This window comes from Cotesia typhae, unplaced genomic scaffold (genome assembly GCF_013202065.1).
Source record: "Cotesia typhae breed Kobodo isofemale line unplaced genomic scaffold, CoteBio_Ctyphae scaffold_13, whole genome shotgun sequence".
NCBI lineage: Eukaryota > Metazoa > Arthropoda > Insecta > Hymenoptera > Braconidae > Cotesia > Cotesia typhae.
The window spans coordinates 8,770,182-8,792,149 of NW_027423774.1; the positions used below are offsets into that span (position 1 = coordinate 8,770,182).

General features: G+C 36.9%; 1 protein-coding gene across 6 annotated transcripts in view; it reads right to left on the reverse strand.

Moving 5' to 3' along the window:
* The window catches only part of LOC141534860 (coiled-coil domain-containing protein AGAP005037), a 651,729-nt gene that overhangs the window by 143,204 nt on the left and 486,557 nt on the right, over positions 1 to 21,968 (reverse strand). For all 6 annotated transcript variants that reach the window (XM_074254459.1, XM_074254463.1, XM_074254462.1 and 3 more), the window contains 3 exons: positions 3,817 to 3,936; positions 3,626 to 3,733; positions 3,312 to 3,494 (listed from right to left, as the gene is read on the reverse strand). In XM_074254459.1, coding sequence (XP_074110560.1) covers positions 3,312 to 3,494; positions 3,626 to 3,733; positions 3,817 to 3,936 — 411 coding nt within the window. The remainder of the gene's footprint in view (positions 1 to 3,311; positions 3,495 to 3,625; positions 3,734 to 3,816; positions 3,937 to 21,968) is intronic.

Genomic DNA, 21,968 nt, shown 5'->3' on the forward strand with positions numbered 1-21,968 from the left:
AATGCGTTATAGATTGGTTAAAGCTCCAAGTACATTTAAAGAGCCGTGGATGAGCCGAAGGAGCGGTCTCATCGGAAGCTGGTTAGACGGTAATAAACCCTTGAACGAACTGGCCGCACCCTGACCACCTGAAGTGGGTGTCAGGCCTTTCTGTTGCATACACCCGGGCGAAAGTCTGGCAGGGGGGAGTGTGACAGGGAAAACTGAACTTCTCATGGTCGTTATCGACCACTTTATTGACGCCTCAATAAATGAGGGTTTTCCCTTACCGTTCGATTTTGACAAGTAGTTCAGACTTGTCACCGGGCGTGCAAATCGAAAGTCCCCACTGCTGTCCCCAAAAAACGAAGCGGGGTTGACAATAGGAAAGTTCGAGAACTCGGAGTCAAGGGTTATAAAAGATCCGACAAAAGAAACATCAAGGCTTTTTGAGCCAGGCCCTGGAACAAGTAACACTTTTTGAGCCTGCCCTTGGAACAAGTAACACCTTTTGAGCCAGTGACGCTTTGAGACAGTGAGGCTTTTGGCAAAACAGTGAGTCAGTGTAGTGCTGTGTAATAAATTCTGTCATCGAGATTCAGGACCATCCAGAAGGAAGTCAATCTACGATCCGGAATTGGGAACCCATTACTTGGAGCCGGAAAGTTTATTCGAGACGAGAGAGAGAGACCAACCAGCCGCTGATTTCGCTCGTTTCCACCAGGACTTCACTCAACGTTTGGAGAGTTGTAAAAGTTAAGTCAGGTATTATTATTACAATTATTTCAGGCCAAGCTTGAATTTGAAAATTGAGAGGCCGAATTAACTGTAATAAAATTTGTCAATTAATGATCGCTATTGTCTCAGATGTCACTTTTAATTTAGTAGATTCTTTTATAAGTAAATTATTTATAAACGTCAATTAATTAGTTTTGTTACAAGCCCTTTAGTTATGGGAAATTATTTAGTTAAAATTAATTGATTAAGTTGAAATAGTAGAAGCATTTGTGAAATTTAGATAGTCAAGGTTACTTGGAATATATGTAGTTTGAATATTTAATGAGGCTTGTTAAATTTGTAGAATTTGAAATTTGTAATTTTGTAAAATTAATTCTAGGCCGTTGGGCTAAATTCAATTAATTTAGTAAATTTAGTGAATTAATTTTTGAGAAAACTGTTAATGAATTTAGTTGAGAAATTTTAGTAATGAATTAAATTAGTGAATTTGGTATTTTGTATTAAAGAAATGTTAAGCGTAAAACTCAAGGAATTTAGTTAATTAGTAATTCGAAGAAATTTGAGTAATTAGAGAAAGTGTGTATTAGTTAGCGTCCGGTGGACGATTTTTGTATGGAATTTAGTGAGTATTTAGAAACGTTGTATAGACGCCCGAGTCGGGGGTACAACGGATTAAGTTAGGAAACCGCTGCGTAGACGCCCGAGTCGGGGGCGCAGTCGGGAATAGGTTTTAACTGGTATTCCGTCAGGTTGACGAGGTAAATTATGTTAATTGGTATTCCGTCAGGTTGACGAGGTAATTAGTTGGTATTGTATGGTATTCCGTCAGGTTGACGAGGAAATTAAGATATTGGGATATTCCGTCGGAGTGACGAGGTTAAGAAAATTGGTTATTTATTTGTAAGAAGAATTGGCAAGGGCCAACGTAGGTGAGAGGTTCTCACAATTAAGTTAGTTTTAAGGAAATTATTAAGTTTGTAGATTTGGTGAAATAAATCAATTTTATTTTTATAATTAGTTCTTTTCTCAGTTTATTTACAGCCTTTCTCGGACTTCTCACGACCCTGTCCTTTCCTTCTCATGCTCCTCCGGTTTCTGGGACACCGTGTCTAAAATCCCAGTGGCGCCCTTTCTAAAGAGGAAAGGGGTAGCTAACTGGACCTGGGAAAACCCCACGGTTACACAGTCACCTTGCCCATTTCTCCAAGTGTAAAAATTAATTATCTATTTTATTCAAACTAATTGATTATAGTGACTAATACAGTTGAAAAAAAATTTTTTCAATGTCAAATGAATTAATTAAATTTAATTTTGCTAATACATATCTCACTATGAATATAAAAAACGTTTTTCACCTCAAGGTTGACTGAATGACTCTCGGGTATAAATTCCTATGGAAACCATTTAGTCCAAGCTAACGGACATTATAAATTATTATTAATTGGGAAAAAAAAAAAATATGGTGGCCTGAGTACTTATGTGTTCGCTAAGCTCGTCGTTTACTATCATTTTATCGCATAAATACCTCTTGTTTTTTTTTGTGTCTGTGATTTATGTGACGTGGAAAGTTTCTATTTCAATTTTAGATAATAATTACTATTATGCCTTGTGTCTATATATCTAATATAAAGCATTATTGACGATATTGGGCCACGCAACTTGATAGTGAATATAATTAGTGGTTATTTCTACATTTGACTATGGAGAGCGCCACCGAGCTAACTACCGGCACAGAGAACCTGAAGACTTCGAACGGCTCCACCAGTGGGCCCCACATTCCCAAGATAACAGTGACAGAGGTAAACGGAGACAACAACAACGAGGTTGACTGAGTGACTCTCGGGTATAAATTCCAATGGAAACCATTTAGTCCAAGCTAACGAACATTATAAATTATTATCAATTTTTTTTGTATGCAAGTAACTGGTTTGAATGCTGCATGCCCCATTGCAAATGATTGGTTCGATCGGAAGATGTTACTATTGATAATTCTAAAAAATATATGTTTTTGACTATCATCTGATTTTCGAGCTTGAAGCGCTCGAAAAATCAGAAAAGATATGTTTTTGAGCTAGAAGAGCGAAGAGTTTCAGTCAACTGTTTCCCAGAATTTTTATTCGTTTTCACAAAGAAATGGTTCGTTAGATCGATTCGCTATTTCACTAGGTTTATTTGGACAAATTAAGCTTCAAGAGTCACACTTCATAGTAGTCTTTTCTTGGCTATTACTAATTTAGCCGCTTCATCAAGATGTCCTAAATTCGATGTAATTCTACATAGATCTGTTTATGAAAATTGTGATTCTCTTTTATTGTGGTAAGCGTACGTACATCGAGAAAATGTAAACATGTATACGAAGACTATAGAAATTCTTCCTTGGATAACTATCTAATTTTATCAAAACTTAATACTCATTGTTGTCTTAATCCTAAGCAAAGATTGAGACTTGTATTTCACGATCTAATGTCATTGTAAATTACTCATAAAATAATAAACTCAAAAAATGAATTAAATCTTAATTGGATAAAAGAACCTGTCACGGTAGTCATCAATAAAATTATAGAAAAGTAATTACTTCTCATTCAATCACTAACCGTTTAAGTGTGACGAGGGTACCAGTAAGTTTTTTACATCGTCTCAATGCAGATTCTAGCCGTTCTGGTTCTTCTTTGAGAAATTTTTCTTCACGCACTATTTTTTCCATCTCTAAACTCAACAAGCCTTTAAGGTTCTCTTGAAGATTTGGGAACTTCGTTTTTAAATCTGCTACCGTTTTGCTATAAATTAATTAAAATCAATCATTTTATATAAAAAGAAAATAATTCAACAAAAAATCGCTTTACAAAGTTAATCTGTTGATGACGTCTGTTGTGTTTAAAAAAAAAAAACAAAAGATCCTTTTACTTACCTAGATTTACTTAAGATCAAGGCCATGTTTTCCACATCACACATGTTAACACGAGTTTTTCTATTAATGACACTACCTCGTAAGTCTTCGACGGTACTTTCTAATTCACTGAAAATAAGAAGCATATTTTAATACAGTATTTGAATTATTTGTCAAGAAGTGAGGCTGATTTGAAAACAAAACTGACTTACGTTAGATCACTTTCTAATCTCACCATTTCTTGCTTATATAGATCTTCATCTCGCTTTAATTGTATACTTTCAGAATCACCAGGACCCCATATTGGTTCTTCACTGGTTAACAACATAGCTCTGAAATAATCAATTCAACATTATAATTCATCTATTGTATGTTTAAAGTAGTCAGGCAATGCAAGCGCAATGTAAGAAATCTTTCAAATTCAAAAAGGTTTCGTTTGGCAGCTGAAATGGGAGTGCATTTTCTATCTAATAAACGGTTCCTGTTATTTTCTCGTATTGTGATCATCGAGAGACTCACTAATTTTGGCGCTCTCAACAACTAAGCAATTGCAGATTCATTAATTTCTTTGCAACAGATGGGAATTTTGAAAAAAAAAAAACGTTTTGCTAGAAAATCGATGATTATAAATAACAGAGGCACACAAAAAAAAAGTTATTAGTACTTTTGACCAGACGTACTTTTTCAATTTTCACATATTTCCTCATTTATTTATGCTCTTGTTGAACAAAAATACGTATCAAAATTTGTTAATTCTGTAAAACATCTAAAGTTCAGAGTGCTCCTAACTATTATTGGTACATAAAATTTTTACTAAACAACTAAGAAACTTAGAAAAAATGAACTGCTACTAGATTGATTATAATCGATCAGATGATTATACACGTTTTATAATTTAACCGGATAGTTGATTAATTTTTAATAATTAGTCTTTTAAGTTCACAAACATTGTTAGTAGATTTCATAAAAATCTAACTATTACATTTGTCTTCCTGATGAAAGTTTTAAAAAATTTTGGTTTTTCCTAGTTCAGATCTCCGAGGTAGTTCAGAAAATAGATAGGGTCATGTGGGGCAAATGTGTGCAGTAGTAAGAGTGCGCAAACCCATTCATTCGAGTCCCAAATACATGGGACTGCGCACTCTTACCCACTGCACACATTTTTCCCACAGGACTCTTTGGATCAACAGTTTACATTTATGAATACAATAAAGCTTTGATATTGTAGGCAATATAGGTAACTCGACTTGAAGCCGGTGGTAAGAGGCTGATATGGCAAGAGAAAACATCAGAATACTGGACAAAAATTGAAAAAGAAAATAAATCCAAGCAAGACACCGGAAAGAACACTACATGGCGCTGTACCAGTCGATCTACGTGGACAAGATCAAACCAACCCAATAAATTTTCTTGCAGCAGCTTCTCATAGGAATTTTCCAGTTACTGAATTAGTTATTTTAGCGGTCACTTCAAAATTATAATATACCAGGTAATTTGCTAGTTCAGAAAATTTTAATTAAACAAAACCAGGTTACCGAGGCCTTCAGTAAATTGTCATAACAGTTGGATTTGTTTATATCAATTGTAAAAAAAAATCTGGAAAACGGTTGACCCTGAAGGTCACCCTGCAATTTCCCGCTAATTCCATATCTAAGCGCTTAAAATTGCACCAAAATGACGTTTTTGAGCTCTTTGAGCTCAAAAATACAATTTATGTGTTATTTTAAGCTCTCCAAGCTCAAAGAGATAACTTTTCTACACTTTTGAGCTTTTCGAGCTCACAAGTCTAGTAGAAGTTTGATTTAACACTATTTTTTGAATGTTCAAACTGCAATAACTTTTGAATGAATGAATCGATTTTCCAGCATTAAACGCAGTTTTTGAAGCCTCATGAATAATCTTTGAGTTTGGTTTGATCGAACTAAAAATTTCGGAGTACTTCCGAAAAAAATTTTTTTTCGGTTTTCTTTCGTTCACGATATCTCTCGAATGAATTAACCGATTTTGACCTGATTAGCGACAATGGACTTGGATTTCAAGATTAAGAGCTGACCAAAAAGCCACTTAAAAAAAATTTTTTCTCACATTTTTTTATGGTTGTTTTAAGATTTCTCGAAATTTATGGATTCGAATCAGTCTAAATTTACATACCTACCTACCTATACACACACATATACACACAATAGCATTCTCGTTGTCAAGTCTCGTTTGTTTTCTAGATCGTGGTTGAGATGCGAATAAAAAAAGTGAAGTTTCAAATACATTAGACAACCTCAACGCTGAAAGCTTGCGATCATATTGGCTACAATATTTTCGTAATCAGCATCCTCGGTGTTGCCTAAAAATTTGGTACATACTTCCTTGAAACTTAGCCATGATGCCTTTTCTTGTGATATAACTAAATCACATGTTTCATCTTTGAATACCGTCCGGATTTCCGGTCCATCAAAGATGCCTTCTCCTAATTTCGCATCTGATTTGTAGTGAAACACTTGACGTAAGTATGTAAAGCACTCTTCATCTTTATCAAGAGCTTTCAGGAACTGTTTTATTAACGCAAGTTTTATTAATATGAAAAGAAGAAATGAAAATTTCATCTGGATTAACAAGCGGTTTCCTTATTATATTATGTGATCCAACCTTGAATGAAGATCTCGAAGGCCAAACTATTTTGACGAAGGAATTTTTGCAATTTCCACTGTAAAACATACACAAATAGCATCTATACTTCGCAAAACCAGATTGGTGTCTTCGGATCATTAACAAAATCTTCAAATCATCACATACTTGCCATTTATATTCTTCACACTTAATTTTTTTTAGGACAGTCTTTAGATTTGTGTACTCTTTTTTAAGTACAGTTGAGTGAGCTAAACGTAAAGGAGCAAACTTGTTGTTGTTGTGAAGAAGAACTTCCCCAAGACTACGTTCAGGCAAGTCAATGATTGACCACCAATCTTTAGATTTATATAAATTCAGCTTCAATTCATCCACAAGTCCTTTTACATCAGTGCAATAAAGCAAGTCTTCCTCTTTTTCGAAACATGTACAGAAAGCCTCCTTTCGATTCTGATAAAATGAAACTTTAGTACCTTTCGTCAGAAGATTTCTCCTTTCATACTTGGAGCCAATAATTCAGCCGCTTCTTTCAAGAAATTAGCTTCTCTAAATAAATCATTTGGATGCTTTTGGACGTATTTTTCTGGATTTTTTTCCACTGATTGGTCTGTACTTTTCTTCACTGCTTGAAGGATCTTTTTTTGTCAGGTTCACTCGAATCAGATTCACTGCCAGTAGCAACTTTTCATCATTGAGAGCCACATTCTCATGATCGAAGTCGACTTCTATTGTACTAAATCCACTGGTCAGGCTGTCTTGTTACGCATCATCTTCTGAACCTTCTGTAAAGGTTGCAACTTGTTGTTGCATTCCTGATACAGAAAAATATGAAATTTTGTCCTTATGGATTCGGCCCACAGTCTCAACTTTTGTCATGCAAAAGTAGCAATTACTTGCACCGAGAGGCTTTTTTCATATAGCTAGAGTTTTAAATTCAAGTTTCTCAATGTTCTAGTGCTTCTCAAATCTGTTAACCATATTGTAGCATGAATTACACATAATATTAGGCATCCAATTTTTTAAATTGAGAGAAACTTTTATATTGAAACATTTATCATATAAAATCACAAACTTATCTGTGAGTTTCTTTGTATTTTTCATTGTATTTTCTCAATGTATTTTACACAAGCGTAGCAAAAGATAGTAGGATTTTTAAAACTAAATGATCGTCATGAGTACTAGAAGACCCAGCGAAATTTTGAGTATAAGAAGCATTACTGCTTAAATACAACAAGAAAAAATACAATCCATTAAAATAAACGAACCCCGTACGCTAGAATACCTGGCCCGATTGCAGGTAAGTCAGCCGCCCTAGGGGTAATAACCCTCGTACCTCCCCAGGTCTAAGTGCTTTCCGATCTTGACCAGGATAAATTGTCGGCCGAAGACGACGGCATCATTCTCATATTTTAGCGCTTCTTGACAAAACGGTGCGCTTTCGCTGGCTTTAATATCACGAAACGTTGACTAGCAAATCGTTCTACACATCCCGTTAAAGGGCAGTTTTAAACTCTTCCCTCATACCAGGCGTTTGCTGGTAAATGTACCGATTCAATGTCCTGACGTTGTATTCCATATAAAAAACAAAAGTCATACGATAAAAGACTTCAATAAGACACAATAAGTGGCAAATAAATAGACTTACGAATCACTGATGGATATTACAGAAAGAAACAAAGCACGAACTGCAATTTGATCATAACGGACTGAAAATACTATTTGATCATAGATTTTATCGGTTTTTTCTTTTTTTATTTTAAACTCCCCAATAAAAAAATCAAAAATTTTCAAAAATAGGGAAGTTCTTGTTTTCACATCGTTTTGCAAAAATCGAGTTTTCATCAGATCTCGACGTTTTGATGTCTTAGGAAGCTTCACTAACTATTCCCACGATGGCGTCCGTGCAGATCTGTGTGCGTGTGCGCGCGCGTGTGTGTGTGTGTATGTGTGTGTGTGTGCAAACCTCTTATAACTGTTGGACGGCTTGACCGATCGGATCGAAATAGGTTGCGATCTAAAGAGTATCATTGCCATTAAATTTCGTAAAAAGTTGAATTAATTCAGTTCGCTAGATTTTGAGAAATCTCAAAAACAAAATTTTCGAAAAGTAGTTTTTTTGGAATAACTGCTAAATGGCTTGATCGCTCAATTCCAAAAACTAACTCTCTCTTAAGCTCAAAAAACCACGTCGATTGCCAACAGTCTCGTCAAAATCCGCTGATTCGTTTAAGAGCTATCGAAAACGAAAAATTTCGAAAAAGGTGTTTTTTATTACATAACTTCGAAATTTTTTTTTTGGATCGTTTTTGATAAGATTAAATTATTATCAGAGCTCGAAAAACCACGTCGATCACTGCCAAAAACGTAAAAATCGGTTGATTGTGTTATGTCCAAACGTTATAGAGCGGTAGCGGGTAACGGGGGAGGTAGGACTAACACAAAAGATTACGAAACGAGAGGGTTTAGGTTTCGTTGTTGAATTATCCAATGTGGGTAATTTTCGATAAGCAAAGTACCCCACCTCTGAAGAAAGTAACTGAGAGATTTTTCGTATTATATTCAAGAGAGTTTTAATAAATGTAATTGTACTTACTCGATAAATAATTCTTGACCTACCGGAGATCCGGGAGCCAAGCCGCTTGGACCACTTCTTCGATGGAATCCCTTGAGTATGATCGGGAACGGATTGGATAAGGGTGGCTCTTCGAGTATTAAGCCGATAGTTTAATTGTATTCCAGTATTTATTGAATTTTCTTTAGAATAACTTTAGACTTTAACAAATTTAGCTTTTTACTTATGAACTCCAATTTTTTAACGTCCCGCTAAGAAAATCAATGATTTTCAAAAAATCAGGAAGTTATTGGTTTTACCCCGTTTTGAAAAAATCGAGTTTTCATCAGATCTCGACGGTTTGAGGTCCTAGAAAGCTTCCCTGACTATTCCTGAGAGGGTGTCACTCCGTCTCTCTCATCATGCTCGTGAAGAATACTTAAAAACTATTCTTTCAAATCTCTCATATGGTTCATCTATTTGGAGTAAGCTTAAACATCTTGGACTAATTAAGTCTAACCCTTCTTCACCGCTAAACTTTTTTGATGCTCTTGAATTGAATGAGTATTACGCAAATATAGTAAGAAAACATCCACCTTGCAGTAAAAATTTTGTTGATTTGCTGCCGATGGACTATTCAAGACAAGTAAAGTGTTTATTCAAGTGGACCATGATTGACATTGTAGATGTTACTAAGGCACTGCATATTACTCTTTCAAAGTCTAAAGGAAAAAGTCCTGATGGATAAGATTTAAGATGGTTACGGGATCACCTTCCACAAATTTCACTGTTTCTTACTGCATTATTTAATAGATCTCTTGATACTGGAATATTCCCTGACATTTGGAAAGTTATTTTTATTATACCTTTGAATAAAACTTCACCGCCTAGATCCCCATCAGATACCCGACCTGTTGCAAATTTATCCCATCTGGCCAAAGTGTTTGAAAGAATCATTGCAAATCAAGTGATAACCTATCTGGAGGATAATGAGTTACTCGACCCTTTTCAATCTGGATTTAGGAAACATCACAGCACACAATCAGCATTACTGAGGCTCACTGATGATATTAGGCAGGCGATGGACAAGAATAAACTTACCATAATAGTCTTATTTGATTTGAGTAAGGCTTTTGACTATGTTGACCCCAAGATCATACTGATTGCGTTATTTGAGCTTGGTTTTTCAATGGAAACAATTATCTGGTTTTTCTCCTACTTATCAAATCGCTCTCAGTCAATACTGAATAATCTTGGGACTCCAATTCAGCTCCTTAGAACTTCATCTGGTGTTCCTCAAGGTTCTGTGCTTGGTCCAATCCTGTTTTTAATTGTCATGAATTCTGTTGTCAGATGGCTAGAGTATTGTAACCATGGTCTGTTTGCTGATGACAAATATATTTATCTACACTTCTTTATGTATCAACTACAAGAGGCAGTCAGACAGGTCAACATTGATGCACAATCAGTTGCGGATTGGGCAAGGAAGCATGGCTTGGAGATAAACTTGTCCAAGACCAAAGCAATGATCTTGGGTTCAAATAGCAAGCTGAAATAACTGAGTAATTTTGATCTGCCACCTATTATTATAGATGGTGTCATGATTCCATATGTTGATACTACCAAGTGCTTGGGATTACACATCAGTAGGAACCTAAGTTGGAATCATCATGTCAAGCTAGTGGTTAGCAAAATTAATTCAGCCTTGCATTCTCTCAAGGTTCGGAAGAACATTTTCTCAACTGACATCAGGAAATTGTTAGTATCATCAACCATCTTACCACTTGTTGATTATTGTTCCATCGTATTAGTAGACTCAACATCTGAAAATGACTTGAACTTCAACGTGCAATAAATTGCTCAATTAGATTCATTTTTAATCTTAGAAAAGATGAGCATATAACACCTTATCAACGAGAATTGGGATGGCTCACTGTGAAATATCGTAGAATGTACTTCATGAGTTGTTACTTCTTTAAGCTACTTCAAGTTGGTAAACCCAAGTACCTGCGAGATTCTTTTGTTGAGGAGACCGAAGTCAGACGTTCAGATAGGTTAGCAGCCAAAGAACACTCTCTTTACGCGTTTCCGCATTTTGCTACGACCGTCATGGAGCGGTCATTCCAAGTGAGTGTAATACGATTGTGGGAAGAACTACCTGAAGAGATTGTCAACTCATCTAGTCTTGAAGTGTTCAAAAATAAAATTTTTAACCATTTGTTGAATTTGGATTATTAATTATGTTATTATAAAGTGATAAGTTCTCTGAAAATTACTGTTAGATTCTAAGTGTTAAATTCTCCAACTTTGTTCTTTTATCAGCTGTTATTAATTGAATAATTTATTGAGTATGTTAGTTGAATCAGATAAAATAAATATAAATTTTTATATTAGATCTTTATTATAGTTTATGTACTTATATAATTTTTCTATTATTATTGTATTTGTAATTCATATTGTATTTAAAATTGCTATTTGGCTTGTGCCTTGGCATTAATAAACTATCAATCAATCAATCAATCTGTGTGTGTGTGTGTGTGTGTGTGTGTGTGTGTGTGTGTGTGTGTGTGTGTGTGTGTGTGTGTGTGTGTGTGTGTGTGTGTGTGTGTGTGTGTGTGTGTGTGTGTGTGTGTGTGTGTGTGTGTGTGTGTGTGTGTGTGTGTGTGTGTGTGTGTGTGTGTGTGTGTGTGTGTGTGTGTGTGTGTGTGTGTGTGTGTGTGTGTGTGTGTGTGTGTGTGTGTGTGTGTGTCTGTGTGTGTGTGTGTGTGTGTGCTATCGTACGTCGTTAATGTTGGAACTCTTCACGTAATGATTATCCGTAACTCCTATTCTTTCCCCTATTATTTTCGAATTTGAATACATTTTTTTCCCGAATTCCCAAATTTGTCTTTAATGACAAATTTAGCTATTATATATGGCCACCCAGTATATAAAGTAGGTGACTGAATAGTAATTACGGACAGTGTCTCGGATAGCTTAACTGGTAGAGCCTTTGGCGCGTAACCAAACGATCCGGGTTCGATTCCCGGTCTGGGCTGTCCGAATTACTTTTTCAGTTACCGAAAATTCCTACTGAGTAAAGGTCCTCCCCCTCCCCCTTTATCCTTTATTTCCCCCAGTTCCCAAAAATTTATGTCTTTAATGACAAATTTAGCTATTATATATGGCTTTCAAATTCGAAAATAATGCTGTGAAGCGGGAAAGAATAGGAGTTACGGATAATTATTACGTGAAGCGTTCCAACATTCACGTAACAGGATATTTTGGTGGGAAAGATTTGAGTACAAGGAAACAGTACGCGCGCGCGTATGTAACCCTTTTATAACTTCTGAACAGTTGAACCGATTTCATCGCGAATGGTATCATTCCAAAGGGCTTAACTAAACTTAGATTTCCTAAAAATTTAAACCGATTTAGACCGATCGATTTTGAGAAATTTAGAGAAATCTTAAAAGAAAATAGGAAAAAAATTTTTTTCAGAAGTGGTTTTTTTGGAATAACTTTTAAACGGCTTAACCGATCGATTCAAAAAACTAATCAGCTCTCAACTTTAATAATCCACGTCGATTGCCGCCAATCCGATCAAAATCGGTTGATTCGTTCAAGAGATATCGTGAACGAAAAAAAACCAAAAAAAGTGTTTTTTTCACACAACTACGATATTTCTATTCGGATCGTTTTTGGTGAAATGGAACAATTTTTAGAGCTCAAAAAACTGCGTTGATCGCCGCCAAGAACGTAAAAATGAGTTGATTGGTTCGAGAGATATCCTCGACGAAATATTTGGATACAAGGATTTTTTCAACATTACTCCGACATTTTTGGAATAACTTTCAAACACCTCGACCGATCGATTCCAAAAACAAATTAACTTTCAACATCAAAAAACCACGTCTCATCGCCGTTAGTCCGGTCAAAATTAGTTCATTTATTCGTGAGTTATCGTTGACGAAAAAAAAACCGAAAAAAGTGTTTTCCCAGAATTACTCCGAAATTCTTGGTTCGATCAAACTAAACTTACAGATTCTTTATAGAGCTTAAAAAATTACGCCGAATGCTGGCAACCGCGTAAAAATCAATTCATTTATTCAAAAGTTACTGCAGTTTAAAAATTTGAAAAATTGTGTTTTATCAATGTTTTATCAGACTCGTGAGCTCGAAGAGCTCAAAAGCATAGAAAAATTGTCCCTCTAAGCTCAGGGAGCTTAAAATAATACATAAATTATATTTTTCATAACATCATCAGTGCAGTTTTAAGCACTTGATATAAAATTAGTGGGAAGTTGCACGGATGGCCTTCAGGGTCTACCGTTTTTCTAATTTTTTTTTTCTGATTTGGGAAGGAGATGATCAGATGTATACAGGTGACTTTAACCGTTTTTTTTTGTTTGTGACTATGCCGAGGCGTCAAAAGCTGGTGACAAAAGCGGAGTTTTACTGTTAGACTGGGGTTACTTTTGGGTGTATGTTTTTTCGAGAATTTCCTTTAATATTCTATATTCAACTTATTCACGGAGAAATGTATCATTCTATTAAATGACGTTGAAGTTAGGCATTTGTAACTCAGCCCTTCCGTATTATATTTATAATTGGATTATAATAATTATTAAGCTGTTGGTTTATTTTCGGTCGTGTTGCAAATTAGTCAATTTTATTTATTTTTTTTTCTAAGGTTTGTTAACATGTTTTAGTTTTCCGGAAAGGAACCATCAGTATAAATAGCTCATATTTCTATGATTACACTCTATTTACTGGTCTAATTATTTTAAAGATTCTTCCGGTCTTGATGTTGATAGAGTTAGAATGGCGATTTGTAGTCGCTCAACTTGAATGTTGTTTCGTTCGGTGCTTCAGTCTTTCTTGTATGCTCTCTGACTACTGGACTCTCATCGGTTGTGGCTTTCTCTTCGGTATTTTTCGAACTTTCATGCGGTGGTGCAGTTGTAATTATTTGCACGTTGGGATAATCACTCGTATTTTCTTTCTGATTTTCTGGAGGTGTCTTTTTTTTCTCCATAGTTTTTAATTCAATTACTACTAAATTCGGCGCTTTTTTACGGGTACTGCGACGACGATTTACGAGCTAGGAGCAAATTTTTCAGGTAATTATCCCAGCAATGGCAATGAGTATTATCCCCATCATTTTTAACGAACCAAATGTCAGTATTCGGTCACTGTCCCCTTGCTGATGGTCTAATGCAATCAAAGACATTTTTTCTTCATTTTCTTCAAGTCCTTGACCCCATGGTTCAAATTTATCAACGATGGTTAGTGGATTTTGCACTTTAGTTGATATTAAGCTATGGTCTGGGTTGTAATCGCCTATTGATGAATTTATGGTATCCAGTGAGAAGCTGAGGTTTGGCAAGGTGAAGTCTATTCTTGTTAGTTCTTTTGCCACTCCTCGTAGTACAAATTCATTACAACTTGCTAGGCATCCGGGTTGAGTATGGATTAGCCCGGTTCCGTTAATTGATATTTCTTGGGCTTTCTGTCCTGAGCATCTCTCTTGAAGTTTTTCTTTTCTGCAGGTGGAGTAAGCTCATGTACTCTTTTCATTCATCTTTATCCAGGTTAGTTGGCATCTTGGGATTATCCTGACATTGCATTCTTTCAGTATTTCCTTAGCTGGGTTCATTAACAACTTCATCTCACAGTCGATGCTTTCTTATAATCTGGTTGATTTGATAGGAAGATCAGGTAAACAGGCCATGTCAGGTCAAATCGGCTTGCAGCTGTTTATGAATTCTTGCTGGGCGAAGAAATATTTATCATACGATGGCTCCGTTACCAGATATTTTTCTCTCGGCAAAATCGCCAGAGTGGATGTTTCATTATTTATTTTTTCAAGCTTTGCAAGAGGTTCTATTTCATATGCCAACCATGGAACTTGATTAAATAGTGGTACAGTTATTATGATCAAGAAGAGTCCGTTGGCTTTTCCTGTCTCAATTTTTGATACTTTAGAAAGCGTGGTGATGTCCACGTGGTTAAAGGGTTGCGGTGGATTTAGGGTTGGGTGCTTCTTCATAATGTCGATTGTGGCCTGATGAAGTTGCCTTGCTGATATCGATATGTACGAAATTTTTCCCAGCTTTGCGTCTTCAACCACTATTTCTGCGTTCTTTAGACTTCTTAAATGATTTGTCATGAGGTAAATATGTTCATTCCCTGTTATCGAGAATAGTTAGCTTCTCTGTATTTCGGTTAGTTGTCTATTGATTCAGCGTTGGAGGAAGGCTGATAAGCGAGCTAAGTTTTTAATTGTTTCTGTTAAATTCTTTTCATGTTTTAAAATTTCGTTTATTTCACTTTTGATGATATGTGTGTTATTTTGTACTAGGTGGATTAATTCACGGTTATTTTGATAAAGTTTGTCGACTTCTCTCGTGATGTGTTCTTTGTCATTGTAATCCATAGTACCAAACAACTCTCTTGCGGTGGTTTCCACAAACCCGAACCAAGGAGCTTTTCTTGTTCGGTTCTGTGAGTACCCTGGGCCTAATTCTCGGTCTCTTGGAAGCTGTTTTAAGCGATGTTCTGCCTATTCGATTTTCTCTTATAATTCTAGATGGCTGCCTACTTTCATGTATAATTTGCATTCTGATGCGTTGAGCTTGAGTGTACAAATTCCGTAGGCTTTTCACAAGGTTTGGTTTGCTGTTAGGTAGAGGTTGACTAGCCTTTGGGTGTTGATGGAGCTTATTATTTGCCATTCTTCTTCAACAGTATGGATCTTCTTGTACGGGTCATAAAGTAGCCCTGGATTGCCTGTCATTGATCTGATGGTGATTGAATCTGCCTTAATTCCCCAGCCCAAGATATAGAGAAAGACCACTAGTTGGTTGTACATTTTTATTGTCTGTAACAGATGCTAAGGTTGCTTTTTAGAAAAATTTTCATCACTGGCTAGTTTAGCTTTGTTGGGATGGAGGAGTTTTCTTTTCCCTTTATCTTTTTCTATTATCAGATTTCCGAATTCATTAATTTCTACTATCCCATATGGACCGGTATAGTAATGATCTAGCTTGTTTTTTCTAGGTTCTTTGAGGATATAGATTAAATCGTTCACCTTGAAGGTGGCGGGATGAATATGTTTATCGAATCGGATATTATGGGGCAAATTTGGTGGTGGTGTGGACCGTAGTGTTGTAGTAAAATATCGCCATGGGTATGTATCTATCCCAATCATGAAATTTGTGGACATACACTCTTAAGTAATTAACTAAAGGCTGATGGGAATGTTCTAAGGAACCATTTCCTTGAGGACAATAAGAAGACGTTGTTAGTCTATGAATTTTTAGAGATCGAGTAAGTTGCTGTATCAACTTATTCGTAAATGAGGTGCCCTTATCCGAGAGGATGACACGGGAGCACCCATATATTGCGATATAATGGTTTAGTAAGACATTAGTAACCGTAACAGCTCTGATATCAGGTAAGGGAACTACCGCGACGGCTTTTGACAAGTTGTCTTGGATAGTTAAAATATGTACATTACCGTCCAGAGTCATAGTGAGGAAGCCTACTGTGTCCATGCTGATTTTTTCGAAAGGTTCAAAGGGGGTATCGGTAATGGACATGGGTTGCTTGGCTTTAATTCAAGTCAATTTATTCTTCAGGCAAATTTCACAGGCCCGAAAAAAATTATAGATTTTATCTTTCATGCCCGGCCAGTAATATTTTTCTCGAATTCTCCAGTACGTCTTTATTACCCTCTTGTGGCCTCCTATTAGGCTATTGTGGTTTTCTTCGATTATCTGAGTTCAAATGGATTCATCTGGTAACTCAATGTTTCCTTCGCACAGCGTAATAAGAGCAGGGCAGTCGCTGATGTTATGTCCAAGGGCGTTTTTAGAGCGGTAGCGTAAACGGTGGAGGTTTGGACTAACGAATTAAAGAATACGTAACGGAGGTTTTAATTCCGTTGTGTTGATTGTTTATGTGGGACGTTTTCGATGTACGAACTTACCACGTCTTCGTTTGAGACTGATGGATTTTTATGTAGATAGATGTACTTACTACTTGTTGGATTATTTCTTATCGCTGGATCCGTGATTCCAGGGGCTGCTCTCAGCGCCTCTTCTTTTGATTGGGCCCTTCAATCGGTTCTTGCAGCGGATGGAGTAGGGTGGATTGGGCTGCTTATTCTAAGGGCTTCTTATTTTATGAATGAAAGTAGTTGGTTTTTCTCTTCGTTTTTAAATTTATTTATAATCACTAAAATTTACACCTTCACAATTGTACTTTTAAACGTAAGTTATATTAATGAATTTTAGTAATTTGAGCTAACATCCTCCAGTCCCCCGTAGGGTAAAGTGCGCAAATTTAGCTTTTAGAAATATTTTAATTAAACTTATTAGCCGGAGTCTCGCCTAAGTGCAGAGCAAATTAGGACTTTTGAGAATACGACTTACTATGATAATTTTTAGAAGTAATACGTGGCCTGCCGGTTGAACCGAGTCTGAACTTTTACTACAACGGAGGGAGTAGATTTGGTGTTTGAGTAGGGATTGTCGTAAATTACGCAGCCCTTTTATCAGATCGATAGGCTCTATTTTTTCGAAATGATGTGTTTTTATAAATACTGTAAAAATTTTACAGCGTCCCAGTTTAGTGACGAAGGCGTCATTCTTCTTGGGTTAAGTTGCATGAAGGTCTTCCGCATTTATAAATTTGAGGTCCCGTAATAGTCGCGCTACTGGTTTAATTATCTTGTGACAGGGAATTTGAATTCCCGCGCGGAGCTAGAGTCACTGTTATCTTGTCACGGTGAGTAGGGACTACTCCGTACCTTCAGAGCGTGAGTAGCTAGTTGTAAGACTCGTCACCGGGTCGTACGGGTCGCTAAGTCCCCACCGCTGTCCCCAGAAAAACTAAGCGGGAACGAGACAATAGGAAAATTCGAGAACCTGAGTGAGAGGTTATAAAAGAGCCGGCGAAGACGAAAACAGTACCTTTTGGCGGACGAGAGTTGTGAGTGTACACTGCACAGCGACTAGTAAAACTAAACATCGAAATAACGTAAGTAAAATTTGCTTGAGGCTTCACGAAAGAGAGGAACGAAGCGAGCCGTTATATTCTAAATCTTTATAAAAATTTCATCCCGTCAGGCCGTTAGGCTGACGAATTTGTATCTTTGATCTATTATTTATTTATCGGCATTTACAGGGAGAAATTTGTACGAGATATAATTGAGATCGAGGAGACGAGGAAAGAATTGACGGACTCGAGAAGCTGAGGGAAGTTGCTGTTCGCAAAATTTTACTTGCTCTTGGACAACTCCATCGTTGGCAGAAATATTTGGAACTCCAGGTAAATTAGTTATTCAGGCCATTCTAATCGTAATTAGGCCGAATTAACCAATCTAAGTTTTTTTTATCGAGAATAAAATAAACGTCTCGGGTAGTCTTTACGTATTAGCGAATTCCAATCGAGTTAAGTTCGTCAAGGTCATTTAGTAGTTAAGACAATAGAACGTCCAACATTTATCAAGTAACTGAAAATAAGAAATTAAATAAATTCAATTCGGTCTTTTGTTTATATATAAGTATCAAAATTTAGTTAAAAATTAGTTCAGAAAAATTGGTAAATTTGAATAAGTGCGTAGTTTAGAATAGAGGTCATTTATAATTTATGTATTAAAATTTTGGCAATTGTGGAAGGAGAAATTTAGGCCGGTTGGCTAAATTTAATTATTGAGTTTTTGATGAATTTTGGGAATTAGAGAAATTGATAAAGAAAAATTATCAGAAGAAATTTTGTGAAATTTAGTTGAAGAATTTTGGTTGGAAAATTTGGAAAAGTAGTTCTGTAGATTTTGTGATTAGAATTGTATGAAGTGAAGTAATTAGAAAAATCGACAAGAGGTAAATTTTTGTAAAATTGATAATTTTGTATTAAGAATTGTTAGAAAAAATTTATGGTTAATTGGAATTAAAATTCGGAGAATTTAGAGGTAATAAAAGCTAGAGAAATTGAGTTAGCGTCCGGTGGACGATGTTATAGATAAGTAAGGAATAATGATCGAATTAGGAATCTGTCAGGTTGACGTAGAATTAGGTTAATTGAGAATCCGTCAGGTTGACGTGGAATTAGGTAATTGAGAATCCGTCAGGTTGATGTGGAAATTAAGTAATTTGATATGCCGTCAGGTTGACGAGGGAAAATTTAGATTTTAAGGTATTTCGTCGGAGTGACGAGGTTTGAATAAATTAGTTATTTAGTTGTAAGAATAATTGGCAAGGGCCAACGTAGGTGAGAGGATCTCACAATTAAGTTAGTTTATAAGGAAATTGTTAAGTTTGTAAATTGATTGAATAAATCATTTTAATTGTTATAAATAATTTTTCTCAGTTTTATTCACAGCCTTTCTCGGACTTCTCACGACCCTGTCTTTTCCCCTCTCATGTTTCCCCGGTTTCTGGGACACCATGTCTAAAATCCCAGTGGCGCCCTTTCTAGAGGAAAGGGGTAGCTAACTGGACCTGGGCAAAAACCCCTGGTTACAATCTCACAATCGGTTGCTAGAAAATGCCCTAGATGGTCTCGTGCATAAGTGAGGCCATCTCGAGTTGTGAGGAATTTCAACTTTAGTTCTGGTCTTTTTCTAGGAACTTCTTCGCTTGAACTCCAAGATGATGAGATTTTCGGGGAGTGACGTCTGTCAGTGATGATTTCTTCTGCCTGATCTGATGTAGGAGAGTCAAAGATTGAGAAGAGGGGGTAAGGTGGGCCAATGTTTTTCTTTTTCTCTCTATCGTCCCCCTCGGCGTTAGTTGTTCGAAGTTGGTTCGAAGATCCAGTTGTATCTGGGGTTTTCTCTTTTTTTCGTTTTCTCGCTTGAATCCCCCTCATCTTCCTTGCTGGTTTCATTAGGTTCAGTTTGCGAGGCTTGACTGTATTTCTTTATCTAGGGGCTTTATTCTTTATCATGTATATCGATGATGTCTTTTGTCTCATGGTCATATCGAATTCCCATGGCGGCAAGTACATCTGGTATTAGTGCCCTTGCCCATCCAGGGGTTTCAGAATCTGGTCCCATCCCTAAATAGCTCCTAAACCTAGAATAGCTTCTTCTGGGAGAGATTAGTTGCTCTCCGAACAGTTCTTGCAAATCGGGGATGCTGCCTTCACTGGTGGATGTTTCAAATTCCTCGACGTTGTTTCTTAAGAATTCATTGGTGTCATAATCTTCTCTTTCGGTGTTTTGCTCATTCGGAAGGGGGAGGTCTAGCGGTGGCGCCAGAGTTAATGTTTATTTGATTTTCTTGGCTAGGTTTGGATCGATTTTCTGTAGGTAGTTTGGGTCGGTAAATAGAGGTTCTGTGTCAATGACCGTTCGATGGATGGGTCTTCGTTCGAGCATTTGGTCGAACATTTTGATCAAATCTCGAGTTTTTCGGCACTCTCTTGGTGGACATGGTATTTTATCAGAATCGGACTCTACGTCAGCTTCAAGACTTGCATCTATCGGTGGGGTCAATTTTCCGGCACCTGGGGGTGCTAACTCGCAAAATATTTCATCGTCGCCCCTAATTTTATCTTTAATTCCTTGCTCTTTCAAGTCTTCTCGGTTTGTTTCTTCCTGGTCTTGGGTTTGATCAAGGTTGCTCGATTCGTGGTAGTTCACTTTTGGTGGAACTCGCGTCTTACCCACTTCTCTTTTCCTGAGTTTGGAGGCGATCGTTTCTCTTATCTCGAGAGCACTATTGATTCTGGGTTTATTTTTCGATCCTGTGGGCGACCAGGTCGCTTTATGGCGCTTATTACCTCGGAGTCGGAGGTTTTTCTGATTGGTTTACTTCTCGTACTTTTCAATATTGGCCTCCATTTCGCTTGTCTCTCCGAGACAGTTACGCCGTCCAGAAGCCATGTCATGCATGGGCTGCTGGTTATTAAAGTAAAGCGGTTTTTATAGAGGTAGGGTCTGAATTGTTGTACAGCGAATACTACTGCAAGGCACTATTTTTCATTGTCAGTATACCTAGTTTCTGCGTCATGGAATACTCAGGAGACACAGGAGACGATTTTTTCATTGTGGTCTTGAGAGGGAGGGTGATCGTCCCCCTCAGTGATCGACTGACTTAGTATTCCAGAGATATCTGAATAAGAAGCGTTACTTGCGAGTATAAAAGGTTTATCGAAATTTGGGCATTTTAGGAATGAATCCTCGCAAAAGGCGTTTTTAATGTCCTCGAACGCGTGTTGAGATTCTTCGTTCCAGATGAATTTCTTTGTTTATCGGGTCAAATTAGTTAGAGGCTTACCTCTTTCTGCAAAATTTTGGATGAACCGACGGTAATAGTCAACAAGACCCATAAACTTCTTTGCTTCGGTGTGGTTTCTGGGTTTGGAAGTGTTTTTTAGTGAAACGACCTTTCTTGGATCAGGTTTAATGCCATCCTTGGTGATAATATGTCTCAAATACTCAATCTCGGGGTACAGAAATTTACATTTCTCTGGCTGAAGGGTTAGTCCAACTTCCCTTAGACGACCGAACAACCTTTGTACCCTTACTCCAAGTTCTTCCAAAGTTATTGCATGGTTGACTAGGTCATTCATGTAGATAAAGAGTTCTGTCCCTTTTCATCTACTCAGGGTGGCATCCGTAATCCGTTGAAAAATTGAGGGTGCATTTTCTAGTCTAATAGGCATACAATAATGCTCCCAGTGGCCATCTGGGGTAGAGAATGCCGATTTTGTGAATCTTTGGGGTCCATTGGAATTTGGTGGAACCCCATAACTAGATCAAAGACGCTGAAGAAATTGGCGTCCCCCAATTGATCTAGTATGTCTATTATCAGTGGAAGGGGATAAGCATCGCCCCTAGTGATTTTGTTTAGTTATCGGAAGTCTACAACCATCCTATATTTCTTCACCGCTGGGTCATTTAACTTTTTGGGAACAATCTATAAAAGTGAATTATAAGGTGAGTTAGATTTCCTGATAATTCCTCTCGGTTTTCGGGGGGAAATCGATACTGCTTGATCCATATCGGTTCGTCAGTCGTGATTTCGATTCGGCAGGTGAGGTTTTTCGAGCATCCCAATTTGTCTTCTGGGAGATAAAACACGTCATGATTTTTCTTTATGAGGTCACGTATTTGTTTTGCTCCTTTTTTATTGAGATGGTCTATGGGAATTTTCTGAAGTAGGATTTTGATTCTTTCCCCTGGATTGGTTATCTTCTTCG